Source organism: Mus caroli, unplaced genomic scaffold (genome assembly GCF_978045245.1).
Source record: "Mus caroli unplaced genomic scaffold, Mus_caroli_1 scaffold_10, whole genome shotgun sequence".
Lineage (NCBI taxonomy): Eukaryota > Metazoa > Chordata > Mammalia > Rodentia > Muridae > Mus > Mus caroli.
The window spans coordinates 84,843,455-84,862,527 of record NW_028227265.1 but is presented as its reverse complement, the minus strand read 5'-3'; the positions used below and the strand labels follow the sequence as shown (position 1 = coordinate 84,862,527).

Here is a 19,073-nt window from a genome sequence, read left to right as displayed (position 1 = left end):
AAAGACGTTTTTAGCTACATACTAGATGATTTTATGCACATGTCTTGATAAAAATCATACACCTACAGAATTAGTAAATAAGGCATAGAGGAGAAGTCAAATTTTTACCTTGTTTTTATTTATAGATATTTTATGCATCTGTGTGTGAGTACGCAGACTTGGCATGTGGATCTTCTCAGAAACCAGAAGAGGGCATCTGGTTTCTTGCATCTGAAATTATAGGTGCTTGCAAGCCACCTGGCCTATGTGCTGGCCTTCTGTGGGTTAATTTAAGTCACTGAGTTATTACTTTAGCCCTGTTTAATGAAAGGTTTTAGGGTAAGAAAACTGTCCTGTAAGATTGCAAAGTGATAAAGGTTAATATATTGGATGTTCGTGAAAATCCATAAAACTTCAACACACCAAGTATAACCTTTTGTATATGCAAACAAAACCAAAATAATTCCCAAAGATTCACGAATCCAATCCTAGGGTGGAATAAAAACTGTTACAAAAGCAAATGACATTATTACATAAGGACGGCCAACCTCATTGAAGGGAATAGGAGGAAGACGCTAGCTGAAGCAACTTTGGAAAACAGTTCGTAAAACTAATCAAAAGGTATTGCAAGCATTTTATTGTAGATGCGAAGTTGCCTTCCATAGCACAGAGGTTAACAATTCTGTATATTGAACCATCCCAGCATCCCTGGAATGAAGCCTATTTGATCATGATGGATAATCGCTTTGGTGTGTTCTTGGATTTGGTTTGCGAGAATTTTGTTGAGTTTATTTTTTGCATCGATATTTATAAGGGAAATTGGTCTGAAGTTCTCTTTCTTTGTTGGGTCTTTGTGTGGTTTAGGTATCAGAGTAATTGTGGCTTCATAGAATGAATTGGGTAGAGTACCTTCTGTTTCTATTTTGTGTAATAGTTTGAGGAGTATTGGAATTAGGTCCTCTTTGAAGGTCTGATAGAACTCTGCACTAAACCCATCCAGCTGGTGGGATTACAAGCTAGTACAGCCACTCTGGAAATCAGTTTGGTTCTTCCTCAGAAAATTGGACATAGTTTTACTGGAAGATCCAGCAATACCACTCCTGGGCATATATTCAGAAGATGTTCCAACTTGTAATAAGGACACATGCTTCACTATGTTCATAGCAGTCTTATTTATAATAGCAAGAAGATGGAAAGAACCCAGATGCCCCTCAACAGAGGAATGGATACAGAAAATGTGGTATATTTACACAATGGAGTACTACTCAGCTATTAAAAACAATAAATTCATGAAATTCTTAGATAAATGAATGGATCTGGAGATATCATCCTAAGTGAGGTAACCCAATCACAAAAGAACACACATGATATGCACACTTATCCACTGATAAGTGGATATTAGCCTAGAAGCTCAAAATACCCAAGATACAATTTGCAAAACACATGAAACTCAAGAAGAAGGAAGAAAAAGTGTGGATACCTCATTCCCTCTTAGAAGGGGGAACAAAATATCCATGGAAGAAGTTACAGAGACAAAGTTTGGAGCAGAGACTAAAGGAATGACCATCCAGAGACTGACCCACCTGGGGATCCATCCCATATACAATAGGCATGACCCTGATATAGCTGTCTCTTGTGAGGCTATGCCAGTCCCTGGCAAATACAGAAGTGGATGCTTACAGTCATCTATTAGATGGAATACAGGGCTCCCAATGGAGGAGCTAGAGAAGGTATCCAAGGAGCTGAAGGGGTTTGCAGCCCCAAAGGAGGGACAACAATATGAACTAGCCAGTAACCCAGAACTCCCTGAGACTAAACCTCCAATCAAAGAAAACACATGGAATGATGCATGGCTCTAGCCGCATATATAGCAGAGGATGGCCTAGTCAGTCATCAATGGGAGGAGAGGCCCTTGGTCCTATGAAGGTTCTATGCCCCAGTATAGGAGAATGCCAGGACCAGGAAGCAGGAGTAGGTGGGTTGGGAAGTAGGAGGGGAGATAGGAGATTTTTGGAGGGGTAACTAGGAAAGGGGATAACATTTGAAATGTAAATCAAGAAAATATCTAATAAAAATGAAAAAAAATTCTGATACCAGTATAGATAGAATCAAATGACCAATTAAAGAGACAGTGATCAATGTTGGAAAGGATGATTGCAGAAAAGCAGGGTGGAGATTAAGATGATCAGTGTGGTCATGGATTAGAGTTGAAGGCACCACCGTGTGCTATTGTCTATTGTAACATAGAGATTAGCTTATATACATATTAGATGTGCACAGACATGGAACTATTTACAGATATGTACATGTGTATGAGTGATGTGCACTCACATCCCCTGCCTTGGAAGCATGGGAGGCCTAAAAGAAGGGAATTCACTCACTGATAAGCATGTCCAGGTGTACTAATGCTATTCTCAATTTAAAGCGTCCAGGACTCCTTGTGGATGGCTTACACATGGAGCAAGGGAACATCCAGGATTACCTTGGAACACAAAGCAATTCCAAAAGTACAATTTAACACACACACAGACAGACACACACACAGACACACACACACACAGACACACACACACACAAGCATACGAGAGAGAGAGAGAGAGAGAGAGAGAGAGAGAGAGAGAGAGAGAGAGAGAGAGAGAGAATAATGATGATGATGATGACAATGATGACACAGTTCATGAAAGGGACAAGGGGCACAATAGACTACTAAGGATGCCCCCAAAATTCAGGCGGAAACAATTTGAGCTAAATCACTGAACAGTATGGTTCTTTAACACAAAATACAAGTTTAAGTTGAATTCAAACTGATTTTGAAAAGTGAACAAATAAGACGAACGTAGGAGAATAAGCAAGGCTTCCATGAGGAAAAATGAGAATTAACTTTTGTAGCTACTCAGCCCTCAGCAAAGAGCATTTTCCTAATCCCATCTGCCTCCTGAAGGCTCCCCTCCTAATCGTAGCACAGAGCAAATGTCACTTCTTCATAGCCTTCTACCAGCTATTCCACTCTCTTCTGATCACCATTGAGCGCTTTCTCTTCTAAACATCTCATGTGGGAGTTCCAAAGTCAGTTCATTCTAGAGAGTATGGTATGAGAAAAGAAAGATCAGAGGAGTCCCACAGTGGAGGGGATTGGCTAACACTGTGAGCAAGGCAGAATATGGCTAACGCTGTGAGCAAGGCAGAAGATGGCTAACACTGTGAGCAAGACAGAAGATGGCTAACACTGTGAACAAGACAGAAGATGGCTAACACTCAGCAAGGCAGAAGCCAGCTAACAGGGTCATCGAGGCAGCTGTTAACCCTGCATTTCAACTTACACTCTTTCTTATGTTTCAGTACCTGAGGAAGAGACTTTTCAAAGAGCTTTGGATGTGTATTTCCAATATGTCTATTTTTCTTTTTATCATAAACAAAAACTAAAAGCTTTCTTTTGTTAAAGGTAAAACTTATTCTAACTATTTTTTAAACTAGGGGCTAAGCTGCCCAATGTGTGCTCTCTCATGATAACAGCCTAGACAGAAAGCCAGTGAGGAGAACTCTTAAAATTGCATTAAGGATGCTGAAGTGTAGTTCTTCATAGTTGATGGCTTCTGGTGGGGGAGCAGGTGGGAAGGACTCTTGTTTTCTTTAAGGGCTGCCCCCTTGGAGTTTAACCACACTCCATAGAGTACATGGGCAACACAAATTGAACATGCTTCCTTTTCCCTTCTTCCTTTTCCTCCCCCCTCCTCTTTCTCCTCCTCCTCTTCCTTCGCCTCTTCTTCCTCCTCCACTTCTTCCCCCTCCTCTTCCTCCTCCTCCTCCTCCTCCTCCTCCTTCTTGGGAGTTCAAGGGAGAGGGGTATGGGCCGACCTGGGAGGACTGGGAAATGAGTATGGTCATGGTTCATGATGTGAAATTCCCAGATAATCAATAAAAATATTATGTAAAAAAATAGACCAAAGAATCCCACCACGACTCAGTGATTTGGCCCAAACCACCTCCTAAGTCTGTGACAGGGGCATGGAAATGCTGTTTTCCACAAAGACACTTTATTGACTAGTGTTCTGGAAGCAAGGCTTTCTATAATATGGTTAAGAAAGTCACTTAACTCTCCTGCAGAAGAGATACAACAATTAGCAAAATCCAAGTATTTATTCCAATATCTATTTTATCAAGTAATAAAATACCATCTGTCATTGTGGCTCTTCTCAGAGAAGACTGCTCAGACATGGGTTTATGTTAACAGAAAGTCTTTAATAGCCAGTTGGTGACCGTATTAGCTGTTTGGGATCCCAAGGTAGCCCCAACTGAACTTTTAGGCACAAAACCAAAACAACAACAACAAAAACCATAATCTGCATTGACATACTTCAGTTAACAAAAGCAGCCAGAAGCAGAACTACAGAAGCCAAAAAGCGAAGTTAGTACATTTAGAGACTTTCCCAGAACTTTAGACTTTGATGATTACGTCTTTGTTTTCATCTTGGTAGGTGATGCAGTCTATGTTCTGAGATTTATGACCTAAGTGGTACTTCCATCATGGAGTCAGTTGTGCTAGGTCTGGGGTCCTGTGACACTATGAAGATTAAGAAGATATTCTGCTCCTGGGTATGCAGGTTTAAACCCTACTCAACAGCTATCAAAACCAACACCAAAATAAAATACAAAACTTTTCAACTGAAAAAGCAAAACCTCTCTTTCTAAATATTTTATTCTCATTACCATTCAAGTAGCCTTATACCATAAAAGCAATTATCTTTTATTCTATAAATGTCTCAAAAATGAGCATTATAAAATCCCACACGTATGTAGCTGGGTGTGTGTGCCCTTAAAAGCATCACTCTGGAGACAGAGGGAGGCAGAGATCAATGAGTTCAAGACATGACTCTCTAATATATTAATTTCTAGGCCTTTCTGAGCTATACAGTAAGACTCGAGTTTTAAAAAATTATATTTATAAAACTCTCAGTTTTATTTATATAAAAATATTTTTAAACCCTTTAGAGCCGTGATACACCTCAGGAATCAATGGGTAATCAATCTATTAATGGAGGATGTTCTTAACTGCCCATGTGTTTATTTGGAGTGAATAAACCAGATGTCAATGAAATAAGCCGAAATATTTCAAAACTGAGATTGGATTGTGATATAATATCATCATCTATACACATAAGTAAACAGATACAAAATTTTCAAGTAAAACAGATTCATGATGAACCTTTATAAATTGGATCTATCCCTTTACCGACTTCAAATCTTCAAATGAGTTTAATGTGCTGAATTCCGAGACCCAAGTGCTACTTGCAATTTATGATGAAAGGCATTTATCCGTTCTTTCTGAACTGGCCAGTTCAAGATGCAATGAGATTTAAACATTCCTCTTCGCAAACAGAGTGCATGGTTTAGTTTATAATCTGGAATATTCTGGAGAAAAATCAGTATAATTGAATCCAGATTTTGCTCAATAGCTTGCTGAACTGCGTGATGTACCTTGAATCTAAGTAAAACATTAAAATGAATGGTTAGATCATTAACATACATTTGCTAAAGAGTTAAAAGCCTAACAGTCTAAAATTATTTGTGGAATTTATTTGTGCTTTCATTAAAATTTTGAATTTTCCCCTGAATTTTGTTGCAATATTTGTGAATTGTGAATGCAGTAATTTTTGAAAGCTTTCCATTTGAAAACCAAGTGAAGGTACAAACATCTACAACATCCACCTACCTTCTGCACAGAGGGTCTTTTAATAGATGGTGTGTGATAATGAAAATGATTTTTCGGCTTCTTTTGATGCTATTAACAATTGCTTCAAGTCCAAGGACGCCTGCTTCAAAGTCCCTTTCTTCTAGGCAAAATTTGAGAGATCGGTCTTGTTCTTCCATTGGGGAGAAATGTTCCCAGACCCAGTCTCTGTCTTTATGGGCATGGATTATGTAGGCTGTATATTCAAACTGCTCAGCCTGTGTGTCTATTTCCTTGAAACCAAGAATCCGATGCACCGAAACATTCCAGTAAAAAGAGATCCTCCAACCCTCGATGTGAATGAGCAGTACCATAAGTATAAAAACCAGGAGCATACTGGTACTGGTTATGAAAAGGAGTTCAAAGGGGGCGCTGTCTTTACAGGATGATGTATCGAAAAGCTTCAGGGGGAAGCCATAATAATGATGTGGAGTGTTACAGAGGTAGTGAGTGGACAGCTCAGAGATATTAGCGTGGGTCTGGTTGATCCAGTTAACAAACCAGGAAATACTTTCACACGTGCAGTCGAACGGATTGAAGCGCATATCTAAACTGTTCAGGTTTTGAAAAGGCGGCCCGAAAACATCCTTCTCAACGGATGTGATGAGGTTCTTCTGGAGGTTCAGTGACCTCAGAGATGTCTGGTCCTCAAAAATGAATGGTTCCAGTTTGTTTAAGTTATTCAGTCCTAGATTGATGCTCTTTAGTTCGAATAAGTTCTTGAAAACCCCGACTGGGATTTCATCTAAGCCGTTGGACTCTAAATTCAAGACGTGGAGGTGAGACAGACCCTTTAGGAAATTAACGGGACCACCGGGGTTTGCGCGCTTCCAGAGCCTGGCTAAGTTATTGTGCTGAAAATCCAGAATTTCTAGATTCTCAAGACCCTCCAGCAAGTCCTCATTTATGTTGGCTATGTTGTTGTTGCTTAAGTCCAGAATGGTCAAGTTACGAAGAGGGCGGAAAGGTGAAGGGGAGATATCCACATTTTTAAGGGCCACCCTCCTGAGCATCAGTCTTTGAAGGCTGGGGACCAAAGCAAAGGAACTGCTAGACAGTTGGAGATATTTGTTATAGGATAGGTAGATCTCAAATATATTTCTCAGACCTCTCCATTCCTGGCCGCTGAGTTTTTGTTCAATTTCATTAAGGCCGAGATCAAGTATCCTGAGTTGGCCCAACCAAAAGAAAGTACCATTTGCTATTTTTGAGATGTGATTTTTCGATAAATTGAGAGTGAGCAAGGGAGAATGAGCAAGCGACACAAATGTTTCATTTGTTAAAGTTTCCAAACTTGTGAAAGTTTTGGAAAGACTTAGGTACTTCAGACTCACCAATCCCGTGAAGGTATTGTTTTTGGTACTAGGAATATTATTGTCATCCATGTTGAGATATTCCAAGTATTTTAACCACTGAAAGGAAAAATCGTCAATGATGGGATGTGAAGCAAGTGAAACACTTTGCTTAGTAAATGCTCGCTTCAAACTCAGGTACCTCAGGTTGGAGAGTCCATAAAAAGAGTGAGGGGACAGACGCTGTATATTGTTGTACTCCAGAGACAGATACCTCAGGCGTGGGAGATAGGAGAAGGAACCGTTGCCGACATCTCGGAGGTTGTTGTAGGAAAGATCGAGCCAGGTGAGGTTTGTCCACTTCAGCCCAGAGAAAGTGCTCTCACTGGTGGCCAGCAGCTGGTTGTTAGCCAGAGAGAGATTCTGGATGCTTGTGTTTGAAAGTTCCCAGCAAAGCTTCTCTGTGAGGTGGGGGTTCAGTTGGGCGTTGTTCAAGAGGAGGGTGAATAACTTGCCAATTGTCTGGAAACACCCCGGGGAGAACTGATGGTTCCAAACAAACAAGAAACAAGAAACTCAGATTGGCTCCATAGGAAATACTTAAATGCCTTTTTACTCAGTCCTCTTCCCCTTTTTATCCTGTGACTTGTGCAGGAAAGCCCACCCACTCTATCCTTAGTTCTTTCTTCATCCTGTGGCTGCAACCTACCCTCAGGGCCTTCCCAGGTAAAGTAATATCTCCTAGCATTTTGCCTAAATCTCTCTAAATCTGGTTGGATTTAATAGATTATAGAGCAGATCCCCAGTGTGTCCTGGTGACCACTTTGGCAAATATCTAATATCTATCTATCTATCTATCTATCTATCTATCTATCTATCTATCTATCTATCTATCATTGATCTACCTATGTATCATCTATCAATCATCTATCTATCAATCATCTATCTATCATCTATCTGCCTATCATCTATCATCTATTGATCTATCATCTATCTAAATATCTATCTATCTATCTATCTATCTATCTATCTATCTATCTATCATCTATCAATCATCTATCTATCATCTATCTATTCATAAAAGTAGCAAAATGACAATCATGAAGTAGCAATGAAAACAGTTTTACAGCTGGGAAGGGGAGGATCACCCAACATGAGGAACTATATTAAATGGCTGAAGCCTCAGGAAGGTTGAGAAGCACTGAGATCTACATGAAGCATTCCAGGCAATTAATAACTAGTAAGGTTAGGAGAGCTGATCTTCCCCAGGAAGGAGCCCCTAATTGGTTATCCAGCACCCTGTGGTCAGTCCTAAACATGTACACATATGAGCAACACTCAATGGATGCACAGGAATAAACTACATCTAAGAAGTATATAGCAATAGTTCCCAATGGGCCACAGAAGAGCAAGATACTGAGAAATATTCCATTCCAGGAATATTTTTATACTAACAACTGCTATATGCCAGATGTGTTACCAAAATCTTTTGTCTCATAGTCCTATGAGTTAGTGTTATTGGAAGGCTGAAGCACAGCTCCCTTGAATAACCTACATGATCACATGATTATTAAAAGACAAAGCCTAAGGAGGTGTGGCTAACACAAGTCTGCAGCCTGAGCCCTTGATGACAACAGTGTTTTAATTCTTCTAGAGCTCTCAGGAGGAGTTTGATTTTCACTATAGTTACAAAAACTAAAATCACTGTATTTAAAAAAAAAATCAAAGAATATCTCCTCAGTGGAACAGAGGTTAGAATGAGCCCTACCAACGGATAATTTCTCAACTCGTTTTTGACTAAGTTGTCAATGGCCTCAAGCAGCAAATGCTGATGGATTTGTTAAGACATGGCTGAGCTTACAATTTTATTTCACTAGAAATCTTAAGTTTCCATCTGTGCAACACAGGGATTGTGCACACCTGAAGGTATCATAGGAAGTAACTCCACTTTTACATCTTACCTCTTTAAGTGGATTTGATGACAAGTCCAATTTTTGTAAAGAAGAATTGCCAAGAAAATCAAGTTCTTCACTTCGCAGTGCAAGGATTTTATTTTTTGCTAAGAGCAGTTCTTGGAGGTTCTCCAGTTGGACCCCCGTTCCCAACTTTGTCGATGATAAACCATTATGAGACAAATCTAATTTGATTAGATTCTGAGAGTGAAAAACAGAGACACACATATTAGAGTCTTGACACCAGAAGCAACTCCCTCCAACATGTAAGCTTTGGAAGGATCTCAAAGAGAAAATGACTGATCTCTCCTTGTTGTTTTGAAGGCATGATCATCTTTATTGCAATTAAATATACCATTGCTGTTGGAGTCTTTTCACCCACCCTTCCTTAATGTTTATACCAAGAAGTCTCTCCTGGATGGGGCTGCATAAACAAGACCAGGAAAGTGGCAATATCAAGAGTCGTGTTACATGGAAGAGCAGAAATTTCTAGAGAGCCCATCCCTGGATAAGAAAATACAAGTTACTAATGACTCCTGGGAGAAGAAATTTAGCCTGTCTGGGGATGAGCCCCCTTATTGGGTTATCCAATGCAGAGTTGTCAGCCTTGAAACCATAGACACACAAACAACAAAAATAAATTCAATATTTATACATACTTATGCATGCATCACACAGACACATACAACAATTTTGATCAAAGAAAAAAAGGCTAGCCATCTTCCAAGAGAGTGGTGGGTATCGCAGGAAGAATTTGAGTGAGTTTGGGAGCTCAGAGGGGCTTGAGGATAGAGACTGGAGAAAGTAATGTAACTCTATTTCAATTATAAACATTTAAACAAAACCTTTACCATTGTTACAAGGATTTCATGAATCACCTTATTTCTTTTACCAAGTTTAAGGACCTGAGCTTATTATTATATATGATATAAGGACAGTTGATCACTTTCTTATTTATAATAGGCATTTGTTGGTATTATAAGAGATAGCATCATGGCTTAGTAAACATAATTGTAATGCGTGAACCTCGGAAACTAGTTACAGGAGAAAAAGAAGAAAATACTCCTTTAAGAAAACACAATCCTATAGCCAAGGCTCAGGGAACATCTTGGAAGAGAGATCAGGAAAATTATAAAAGCCAGAGGACCACGAAGTCTACCAGTAAGTTTCAAATTCAGGCAAAAAGGAAACCTCTGAGAGGTTAGAGAAAAGTCAAATGGAATTTCTATCAAATAAATAAAGCTACTTTTATGCATTAAAAAGAAAAAAATACTGTGTTTCCCTAGTAGTTTGTCTGATCGGATTTTGAGGGATTTCCATTGAAAGGTATTCCCTGCACACTATGATTTAAGAAAGCTCAGAGCCTGGCCAACACGTAGCTTTACCAATTCTTCTCAGCACACTTAAATTTGTATGTTATGGACTTGGCATCTGAGAAGGAGTAGGGCTCGATTATTTTGTTTGATTATTAATAAAGAAAATAATTGATTTACAGATGGCTTTGGTTTGAGTGAAGCACTTAAGAGTTGCTGGTATTTCTAGCTGATAACACATGCTTTTCATATAATTAAAAAGTTAAGCCCATTTTCAAAGGGAAAAAGCAGAAACCATTGGAAAGGTAACATTCCAAGATTCCTGAAACTCCAAAGAGTAGGTAATATTTTAGTAAAGCAGTCTGCTTTACCAACTTGTTACTTTTACTGAAGTCAGAACTTGGACTCGTCATGTTTCTTACTACTTCCCATTCTAAATTCATCAGTGCCATGAGTTTATTTTCTGTGTTCCCTGGGGGACAGTCAGATGTATGTCTGCTCATGATGCCTCTCTTTAAGTCCTGTTTCAAATGAGACAACACAAGAGGAGATTTCTTACTGTTAGAATTAACCTAAGACTGTAACATACCACAGTGTCCACGTGTGCACAGGTGGACCCAGCAGTCATGACAAGGGTTGATCTGACTTTATCCTCTTGCTTTGATAGCTATGAAGACTTCCATGAGGAACTTGAAAAGTTAACATCAGGTAACTTTAGACAATATTTGCATTTCTTAGGACAAAATGAATATACTCCTCTTACCTTCTGGTTTTTGAAAGGGTTGCTTTTAATTTTGTGTATTGAGTTAGACATTAGATAGAGTTCTGTCAGGTTCGTGCAGAAGACAAAGGTTTGATCAGAAATCTGAGAGAGCTCGTTATGTTGCAGGTTCAATACTTTCAACAAAGGGAGTATTTGGCACAGTTCTGGCTCCAGTTTTGAAATGGAGTTAAATCCTGCATCCAAGATAGCAAGTTGGCTGTATCTTGTAAAATTGGTAGGTGGTAATCTTCTGAGTTGGTTGTGAGTAAGATTCAACACTGTTATGTTAGAGGGAAGGTCATCAGGTATGTGTGTTAGCTTCAAATGGCTGCAGTCAGCTACGTTGTATCTCACAGTGCATTGGTTTGTGGAAGACACCAGAAGAATCCATAGGGACAAAAGTCCCCCAAAGGAGTATATTAGATAAGAGGAACACCCTTTCATGATTCAGCCCTATAAAGAAAATATAAGAAGTAGTAGGTATTAACATATCTTTTGGAGTATCCTTTTAAAATGTGTCACCCAAATCTATATAAGATATGTTGATAAGTTTTACACCATACAAAGTATGCAGGATACAAATAATGCACCAAGCAGAAATAATTCAAATAGCATCAATAAGCGAAGCAATCTGCATATACTTCCTTCTCATTCTTCTCCCACTATAAAGACAAGGAATTCAACCATGCCATTTCCTTATAATCACGGTTATTTTATTTTATCTATTGTTATGATTACTATTTCTAAAGCCATCTACAAGTCAGTTAACTCCAGACAGAAATATCCTCTTGCAATTTTTTTTATCAACACATAATAATTACACATACTTCTGGAATAGAATGACAATTTCAGTATGTGTACAAGGCATAGCAAGCACACCAGAGTAGTTTTCGTGTTCACCACTTCGAATATTTATCAACATCCCATGTTGAGAACATTCTAAAACCCTTTTACTAGCCATGATGAGTTACTTTTAAGCATAGAAATCGAAGCCATTTCTCAGTTTCGGCTGCACCCCTGTATTTGTCAGTCACCTACCTTCTCTTCCCTCTGCCTCTCTAGCCAATGATCTATAACTCTCGAAGTCCATCATTCACACAAGAACACGTGACTTTGGTTTTTCTTTGTCTGATGTACTTCACTGATCCTGATCTCCCTCAGGCTCACCCATGTCATTAATGATTGAATGCACATTTTTTGTACTATGTGAGGAGTTTAACTATGCTATTCTCTCATTACCTTAACTAACTTTCTATAGTTACGATTAGCTTCATTTAATATAGTGCTGCATTCATGATTTAAAAGAATGTACTTAAAACTGTATTTCTTGGTCAACTGACTCCCTGTGGCAGAGGAGACAAGCTTTTCTGTTCACATCTTTCCATTCTTACTTCCCTATAACTGTTAGCACAGCATCGGTTGACATGGCCAAGAGATAGGAGATGTTAGGGATTTTCACCTGTAACTGTGATTAAGCATCAAATCTTTACGTCTAGGTTAATTAGAAAAGCCAAGGTTAAGAAATATTATTCATGACTTATTCATGTTGATATCAGTCAATATCCACTGAAGAATCAGCGGAACTTAGAAGAACACTGTGAAGGGTGTAGGTAGACCCTGGAATAGTACAGCCCATGTTCTAAGGGTAGTACATCTGTATTGTAGTTTTGGCAAATTTTTATTTCTCAGACCTAGGTGAAATCCTCCAAAGGTAACTGAGCCTCAAAGGGCATAAATCAAGTTGATCTTATGGTACTCAGCATAACGCGATGATGTAGTGTCCAAAGCATTATTTGGCTGAAGTAAAAACACCATGAGTTTAGAGTGCATTGTTATGCTAAGTTCTGTCTCATAATATTCCACTTTATAATGAGAAACCCAAATTTATCATGAGATATTCACAGCTAAGCACTAGCCAAGATGAAGAAACACTTCGTGCAAGTGGCCAAATCGCCAAGTGGAAGAAACACTGAAGTGAGTGGAGAATTTGAAATATAAGGGACTTCATGAAGGCTTAGGAGGAGTCCAGCGCTTCTCAGTCATTCGCTCACACTGGCTAAGCATGAATTGCACATGGTTCACCTCACAGACTGTGACAACCTAGATTGTCCCTGAACAGTGATGAAAGATCACTGCAGAAGCCAGTGTCTTTTCAAACTGCTCTCAATTTTAACTTAAAATTCGGTTGTTTTTAGGAGCACTTGGCTTAAGAATGAGAAGAAGTCGAAACTTTTGCTTGTACATTACTGACAAAATCCATAGGTCTTTCAAAATTTGATCTTTGGTATTTTTGTCTTTGATAATTCCTTCCTTCCTTCCTTCCTTCCTTCCTTCCTTCCTTCCTTCCTTCCTTCCTTCCTTCCTCCCTCCCTCCCTCCCTCCCTCCCTCCCTCCCTTCCCTCCTCCCTCCCTTCCCTCCTCCCTCCCTCCCTCCCTCCCTCCCTCCCTCCCTTCCCTCCTCCCTCCCTTCCCTCCTCCCTCCCTCCCTCCCCTCCTCCCTCTCCCCTCTCTCCCCCTCTTTCTTTCTTTCTTTCTTTCTTTCTTTCTTTCTTTCTTTCTTTCTTTCTTTCTTTCTTTCTTTCTTTCCACTGTTTCTCTTCGTAGCCCTGGCTCTCCTGAAACATACTATGTAGACCAGGCTGGCCTCAAACTTCCAGAGATCCACTTGCCACTACCTCCTGAGTGCTGGAATAAAAGGCGTGCACCTCCACTGCCCTGTTTATGTCTTCAGTAATCTTGATACACAGGTTATATTTGAAACACAGTCTTCTTTTTATTATTTTTATTAGCATATATATTGAACAAAGTAATGGACTTCATGATGATTTTTCGTACGAGAATATTAACATCCAATACACATCATAGGGCTTAGCAATGGAAATCACTCTCTGCTCTTGCAAAGGATCAGGGTTCAATTCCCAGCACAATCATTTGTAACTCCAGTTCTAGGGAATCTGCATTCTATTCTGGCCTCCATGTGCATCGATGCGTGTGCATAGTGTACACACACACACACACATGCAGGAAGAACACTCATAAAAATAAATCAAAAATTACATTTCACACAAAATCATGCAAGCATCATCCTCTCGTCTTCCACTCTCCAGAATTGCTAATGGGTCGGAAACGCATCTCATCTCTCTTCCTTTACATAACATTTTTTCCTTAGTAACTTCACTTTATACTTTTCTTTAAATGTGATAATGCAAAATTTCACAAGTGTATTTCAAGTTATGTCTCTCCTTCGAAATGTCACTATTGCTACTTACTTCAGTCTGAAGCTTCCCATTGTCCTTAGCTTTTATAACATCTTTTTCTATGATAATTTCCTCCCTTTCTGAATTCTCTCCCTTGGGATTACTTTCAAGCAGGCATTGGCTGTTCTGTATAATAATGGTCCCCATCTTGAGTCTACATTTTCCTTCTTCTTTCTATTTCACGCTCTTAGATATAAGGTTAGCTTTGCGCACCAGGCCAACCCTGGCTGGTGTTTATTTTAACAGTTATATTTTAAATGCATGCAAAACAGTGCACAAAAACATAAATGAACAAATTATTAAATTTCCATAAATGACTGGGTCAGTGGGCTCGCTACTCAAATCAAGAAACACAGGACTCCAATGCTTTAAGAAATTCCTCTCCCACACACCCCATCAATCCTTCATTCTTCCTAAACACATACACTTTTAATTCTTACACATAAGGCTACCTGCCTTTGTAGTCAGCATTAATGAAATCTTGCATCACAACAGTCCCCATTAGCACAATTCATTCTATGTTTTCAGTTACTTGTGAGAGCCATGATACAAAATATTACTACAGTACAATGATGAACTGAGGCAGTGTGTGTGTGTGTGTGTGTGTGTGTGTGTTTGTGTGTCAGTGAGAGAGAGAGAGAGGGAGAGACAAAGACAGAGACAGAGGGACAGAGAGAGATGGAGAGGGCTCATTGTTGATTATCATTAGCCCCTTCCTGTGCCTAATTTATAAGCTAAATTTCATCACAGGCCTGGTGAATTCTGTATGTAGGGTTAGACACTCCTGATGCTCTCAGGCACTCACTGTGGTCTTAGAGCATCCCCAGGGCTGAGACAGTGTGTACCATTTTGCCATTCATCAATCTTTCTTTTGCTTCACATGATTTGTAAGATGTATTCACATCACATCATGTCTCAACATTCATCATTTTTATTGATGTAAAATGCTCCAGTGTATGGATATCCTATGTCAACACAGTCCCAATTTTTTTAATGAAAAATCTTAAAAGGGGGTCAGACATGGTAGCTCATATCTTTAATCCCATCAGCCCTTGGAAAGCAGAGACAGGTGAATCTTTGTGAGTTTGAGGGCAGCATGGTTTTCTACGTGGTAATTTCCAGGCCAGATGTGGCTAAACAAAACAGGAGAAAAAGGGGGGGAAGCAAAAAAGTATTCTTAAATATTCTAGACAATTCAAAGAACTCTACACTAACTATGCTTGTGTTAGAGCACATATAGTAATCTATCCACACACCTGTGTCATCAGTTTACAAACTTGTACTGTGAGCATCAGTCTCCTCCTTGGACAGATTACTTCCTCGTTTCTAGTTTCAGTATTTTTAATATATAATCTGTTATCTAATGTAAAACTCCACATAATAAGATACATTTTAAGTATGTATCCTCTGACTTGGCAAATGAATTGATTTGTGTAACTCAAGTCCAAAGAATTCCTCTCTCCCCTTCTCAGTTAATGTCTACCCTTACTCCCAGAAGCAACCAGTGCTGTCCCTACAGATTAGTCCTGTAACCTCAGAAAATGGGATCTCATTCATTCTCATATACATGACTGCCTTTATTAGTGCATTAGTTTTGAAGTTCACCTGTAATATGTTTTTAAAATAATGGCCTCTCCTTTCCCTCAGAGGATATGGTCATGACCCCCAGTGATCATATGATATTTACTGATTTTTTTTCTATGCATGTGAGCCTATTATAAACTTTGCATTACAAAACAGATTTCAAAGTAAGAGACAAACAACTAGCAAATTTTCCTCGAGGTACTGTTTTCACCTCTACTTACCAGATTATGGGTACAATCCCTGTATCATATTCTACTCCTTGCTTAGGTAACATCTATCCCTCTGGAAAGACTGTAAATAGAAATTAGAATTACTAAGGACTAATGCATTTCCAAACGGTATCTCTGAATAACTGAAAGACAGTCCCAATCTGAAAACAAACTTCATTGAGAGTGAAAAGCAATAAAAAACAAACAAACAAAAAATCCACTAAGTGCTAATAAAGCAGGCTGCATGAAAAACAAGGTCATGAGTGACTAGAATGTTAGGGATCAGAATGGTGACCACACGCACAAGCAGAAAGACAGAGAAAGTGGGAGGGGGACAAATCCTAAACAGCTTGTAAGGAGATCATAAAACCTTTTCATCAGTAACAGGAGTTAGTAGGTAATAGTTAATAGTAAGGAAAAGCTTTCAAAACAGTTAGATACGTGTCAACACAAAATCACATTATAAAGTCATGAGAAGAGCTTATGACAACTTCTATATGTTGAAGGTTGACTGCTTTTCCCAAACTAGTCCATAATTTGCCAGCCTGGTTTCTGGCCTTACTCTACAACTTCCAGAACAGCCTGCCCTCCTCTCCTGCTGCCCTTCTTCATTCTGTAACAGAAAGTGACTGGCCAGTTCCTAGAAACATCTGAGAATTCGTCCTTTCTCAAGAACATTGTCATGGAGTGCCAGGCCTTCCTTTCTAGCTCACTAAATACAAAGGACTTTTTAACCTTCTGCGGTTTTTTGTTTGTTTGTTTGTTTTTAGCAAAGGTGCAATTTTAAAAAGCATTTTAACTACCTTTTAATATAATCCTTTTACTTACTCTTTGATGATTTCATACTATTCATTACACATACATAATGTATTTTGATCTTGTTTACCCCTTACACCCCTCAGAGCCACATTCACCCCCTTTTTAAAGCCTTTTACAAAATCACTTTGGAAGCTTTCTCGAAGTACCTTTCCAAGAAGAGAAGTCTATAGAGGAAGTATGTTTGTTCTTGCTGCTGTTGTTTTAATTGCTGCATAAAATTGGCATTTCATCACAGAAATCAGAATTTGTAGCTAAATTTACATTTGGAACTATGGTGCATTTCTCCTCTTCCCCCGATACCTGCATCATCTTCTATCTTCTTTTGGTGCGTGATTGTGATTCAGGCAGTTTAACTTCCCAGATAGAGAACAGGTGCATTAACCTCAAAAGCCAAGTACATTCTGATTTTATTCAGCCTGAGATCCTGCTTCCCCTTAGTTTTCATTCAGACTTTTTTTTTAATCAGACATTTCCTTTCAGCCTGAAAGTGAAACTTAAGGAGAGAGAGAGAGAGAGAGAGAGAGAGAGAGAGAGAAGAGAGAAGAGAGAAGAAGAGGAGAGAAGAGAGAAGAGAGAAGAGAGAAGAGAGAAGAGAGAAGAGAGAAGAGAGAAGAGAGAAGAGAGAAGAGAGAAGAGAGAAGAGAGAAGAGAGAAGAGAGAAGAGAGAAGAGAGAAGAAGAGAGGAGACAGGCTAGCTTAGTTAGCTAAACACAGGTTTTTTTCAGCGAAACAGTTAAATTGTTATTAAACTGTTACCCTTTCTTAGTTTCTTTTTAAGGGCCTCCTGGGATTCATTGAAATGGTCACAAATCGACCTTCAGGGAGGAAGGTGTAAGCCGAGGAACCGGCCACCGCCTGGGGGCAGAACTCTGGAAGTCAGTAAGTTTCTGGCAGTGGGTTTCAGATTCTTGCAAACCTGTAATATGAGCAGTGCATGGTCTGAGGTTGGGACTGCCGCCCAGAGACCCAGAGTGCTGGTCGGGAATCGCGCAACAGGGACCAGCCGTGTGGGGAAATGGGATGTGCCTAAACAAAGTGAAAGCCATTCACTTACCTCGCTTTATCTTCTTTGCAAAATGAGTAAAGTCGAACTTAATCTCTTAGGTAAAAATGGCCATCCAGTTTTCCAGCAGGAAATGTTGAGGACATCTCGAACACAGGAGGAGGTCCTGCCTCAAAAGCAGGAAACTCCCAGAAACAACTAGGCGGGGGAAATAACAATGGGGGGGAAGGGAGCAGGGAGGGAGGGAGGGAGGGAGGGAGGGAGGGAGGGAGGGAGGGAGGGAGGGAGGGAGGGAGGGAGGAAGGAAGGCAGAAGTTCCGTCCAGCACTGGGTGTCACAAAGAGCCTTTCTTACTCAAGCAGGCCCAGTTTTCCACAAAACCCACAAATTAGGCATCAGTAGGCATCTGTTTGGTCAGAGAAGAGCTCAGATTAACTCCTTCTTCCTCAATTAGCTATGAGGACTCCAACTGGTTAAAGAAATGGAGTTGCAAGGGAATGAAGTCCGTTTTCTTTTCATTACATAGTATTCAGCCAGGTTGTTATTTAGTTAAAAAGTAAATAAATAAACGTAATAAAGCATACAAGAAATGGGAGAGCACCTGACCTGATCTCCGTGTCTTGAAGCCAAGAGAGAAGAGTGCCTGAGGACTCAGTCAATAGTTCCTTTGTTGACTAAGGCTGAGGTGAAAGTGGGAAAGGTGAATGGCCACAGAAGTGAAAGCAAGAAGTAACTTTGTATCCTGGTGCAAATTGCTCTTCCCTGGCCCCAGCAGGTTATTTCCTGTGGTTAACTGGCTCATGGCTACACTCTTCTTTCAGTTGTAATATCTTTTAGCTCAACACCATAAGCAAGCACTTTGTCCTCAGTAAATTAATGACCTCTGCACTGATCCACCTGGATGCCAACGTTGATAGTCTTGGCAAGATTTCACCTCTGTGGGTTCTTTGAAAACAGGTCGGGGCTGCATTTTTGTAATTCTACTTCTTCTGACACCATCTCACAGAAGAACTTGCTAGCCTCTAAAGGACTAGTCTCCTGACAGAGAATCAGCCGTTGTATGGTCCTCTCCCACACTGACCCTTGGCTTGGGTAGCTTTGACCAAGTGGATATCAGTCTGGTTCTGAGTCCATTAGGGAGGCCTGATAAGTGCCTCTGTATTTAAGACTTGTC

General features: G+C 39.7%; 1 protein-coding gene across 4 annotated transcripts; it reads right to left on the bottom strand.

The window, feature by feature from the left end:
• Positions 1–4,197: 4,197 nt before the first annotated feature.
• Tlr3 (toll like receptor 3) lies at positions 4,198–18,098 on the bottom strand. 4 transcript variants are annotated; one of them, XM_029480246.2, is made up of 7 exons: positions 17,951–18,098; positions 17,653–17,812; positions 16,090–16,159; positions 11,028–11,480; positions 8,961–9,152; positions 5,690–7,542; positions 4,198–5,461 (listed from the first exon to the last, which is right to left on the bottom strand). In XM_029480246.2, the coding sequence occupies exons 4-7, from the start codon at positions 11,469–11,471 to the stop codon at positions 5,233–5,235; spliced, it is 2,718 nt and encodes a 905-aa protein (XP_029336106.1). In that variant the 5' UTR covers positions 11,472–11,480; positions 16,090–16,159; positions 17,653–17,812; positions 17,951–18,098; the 3' UTR covers positions 4,198–5,232. The 4 variants fall into 4 exon arrangements, with proteins under 4 accessions (XP_029336106.1, XP_021026180.1, XP_085700126.1 ...); XM_021170521.3 differs by lacking the exon at positions 17,653–17,812; XM_085844000.1 differs by lacking the exons at positions 16,090–16,159; positions 17,653–17,812.
• Positions 18,099–19,073: the final 975 nt, after the last annotated feature.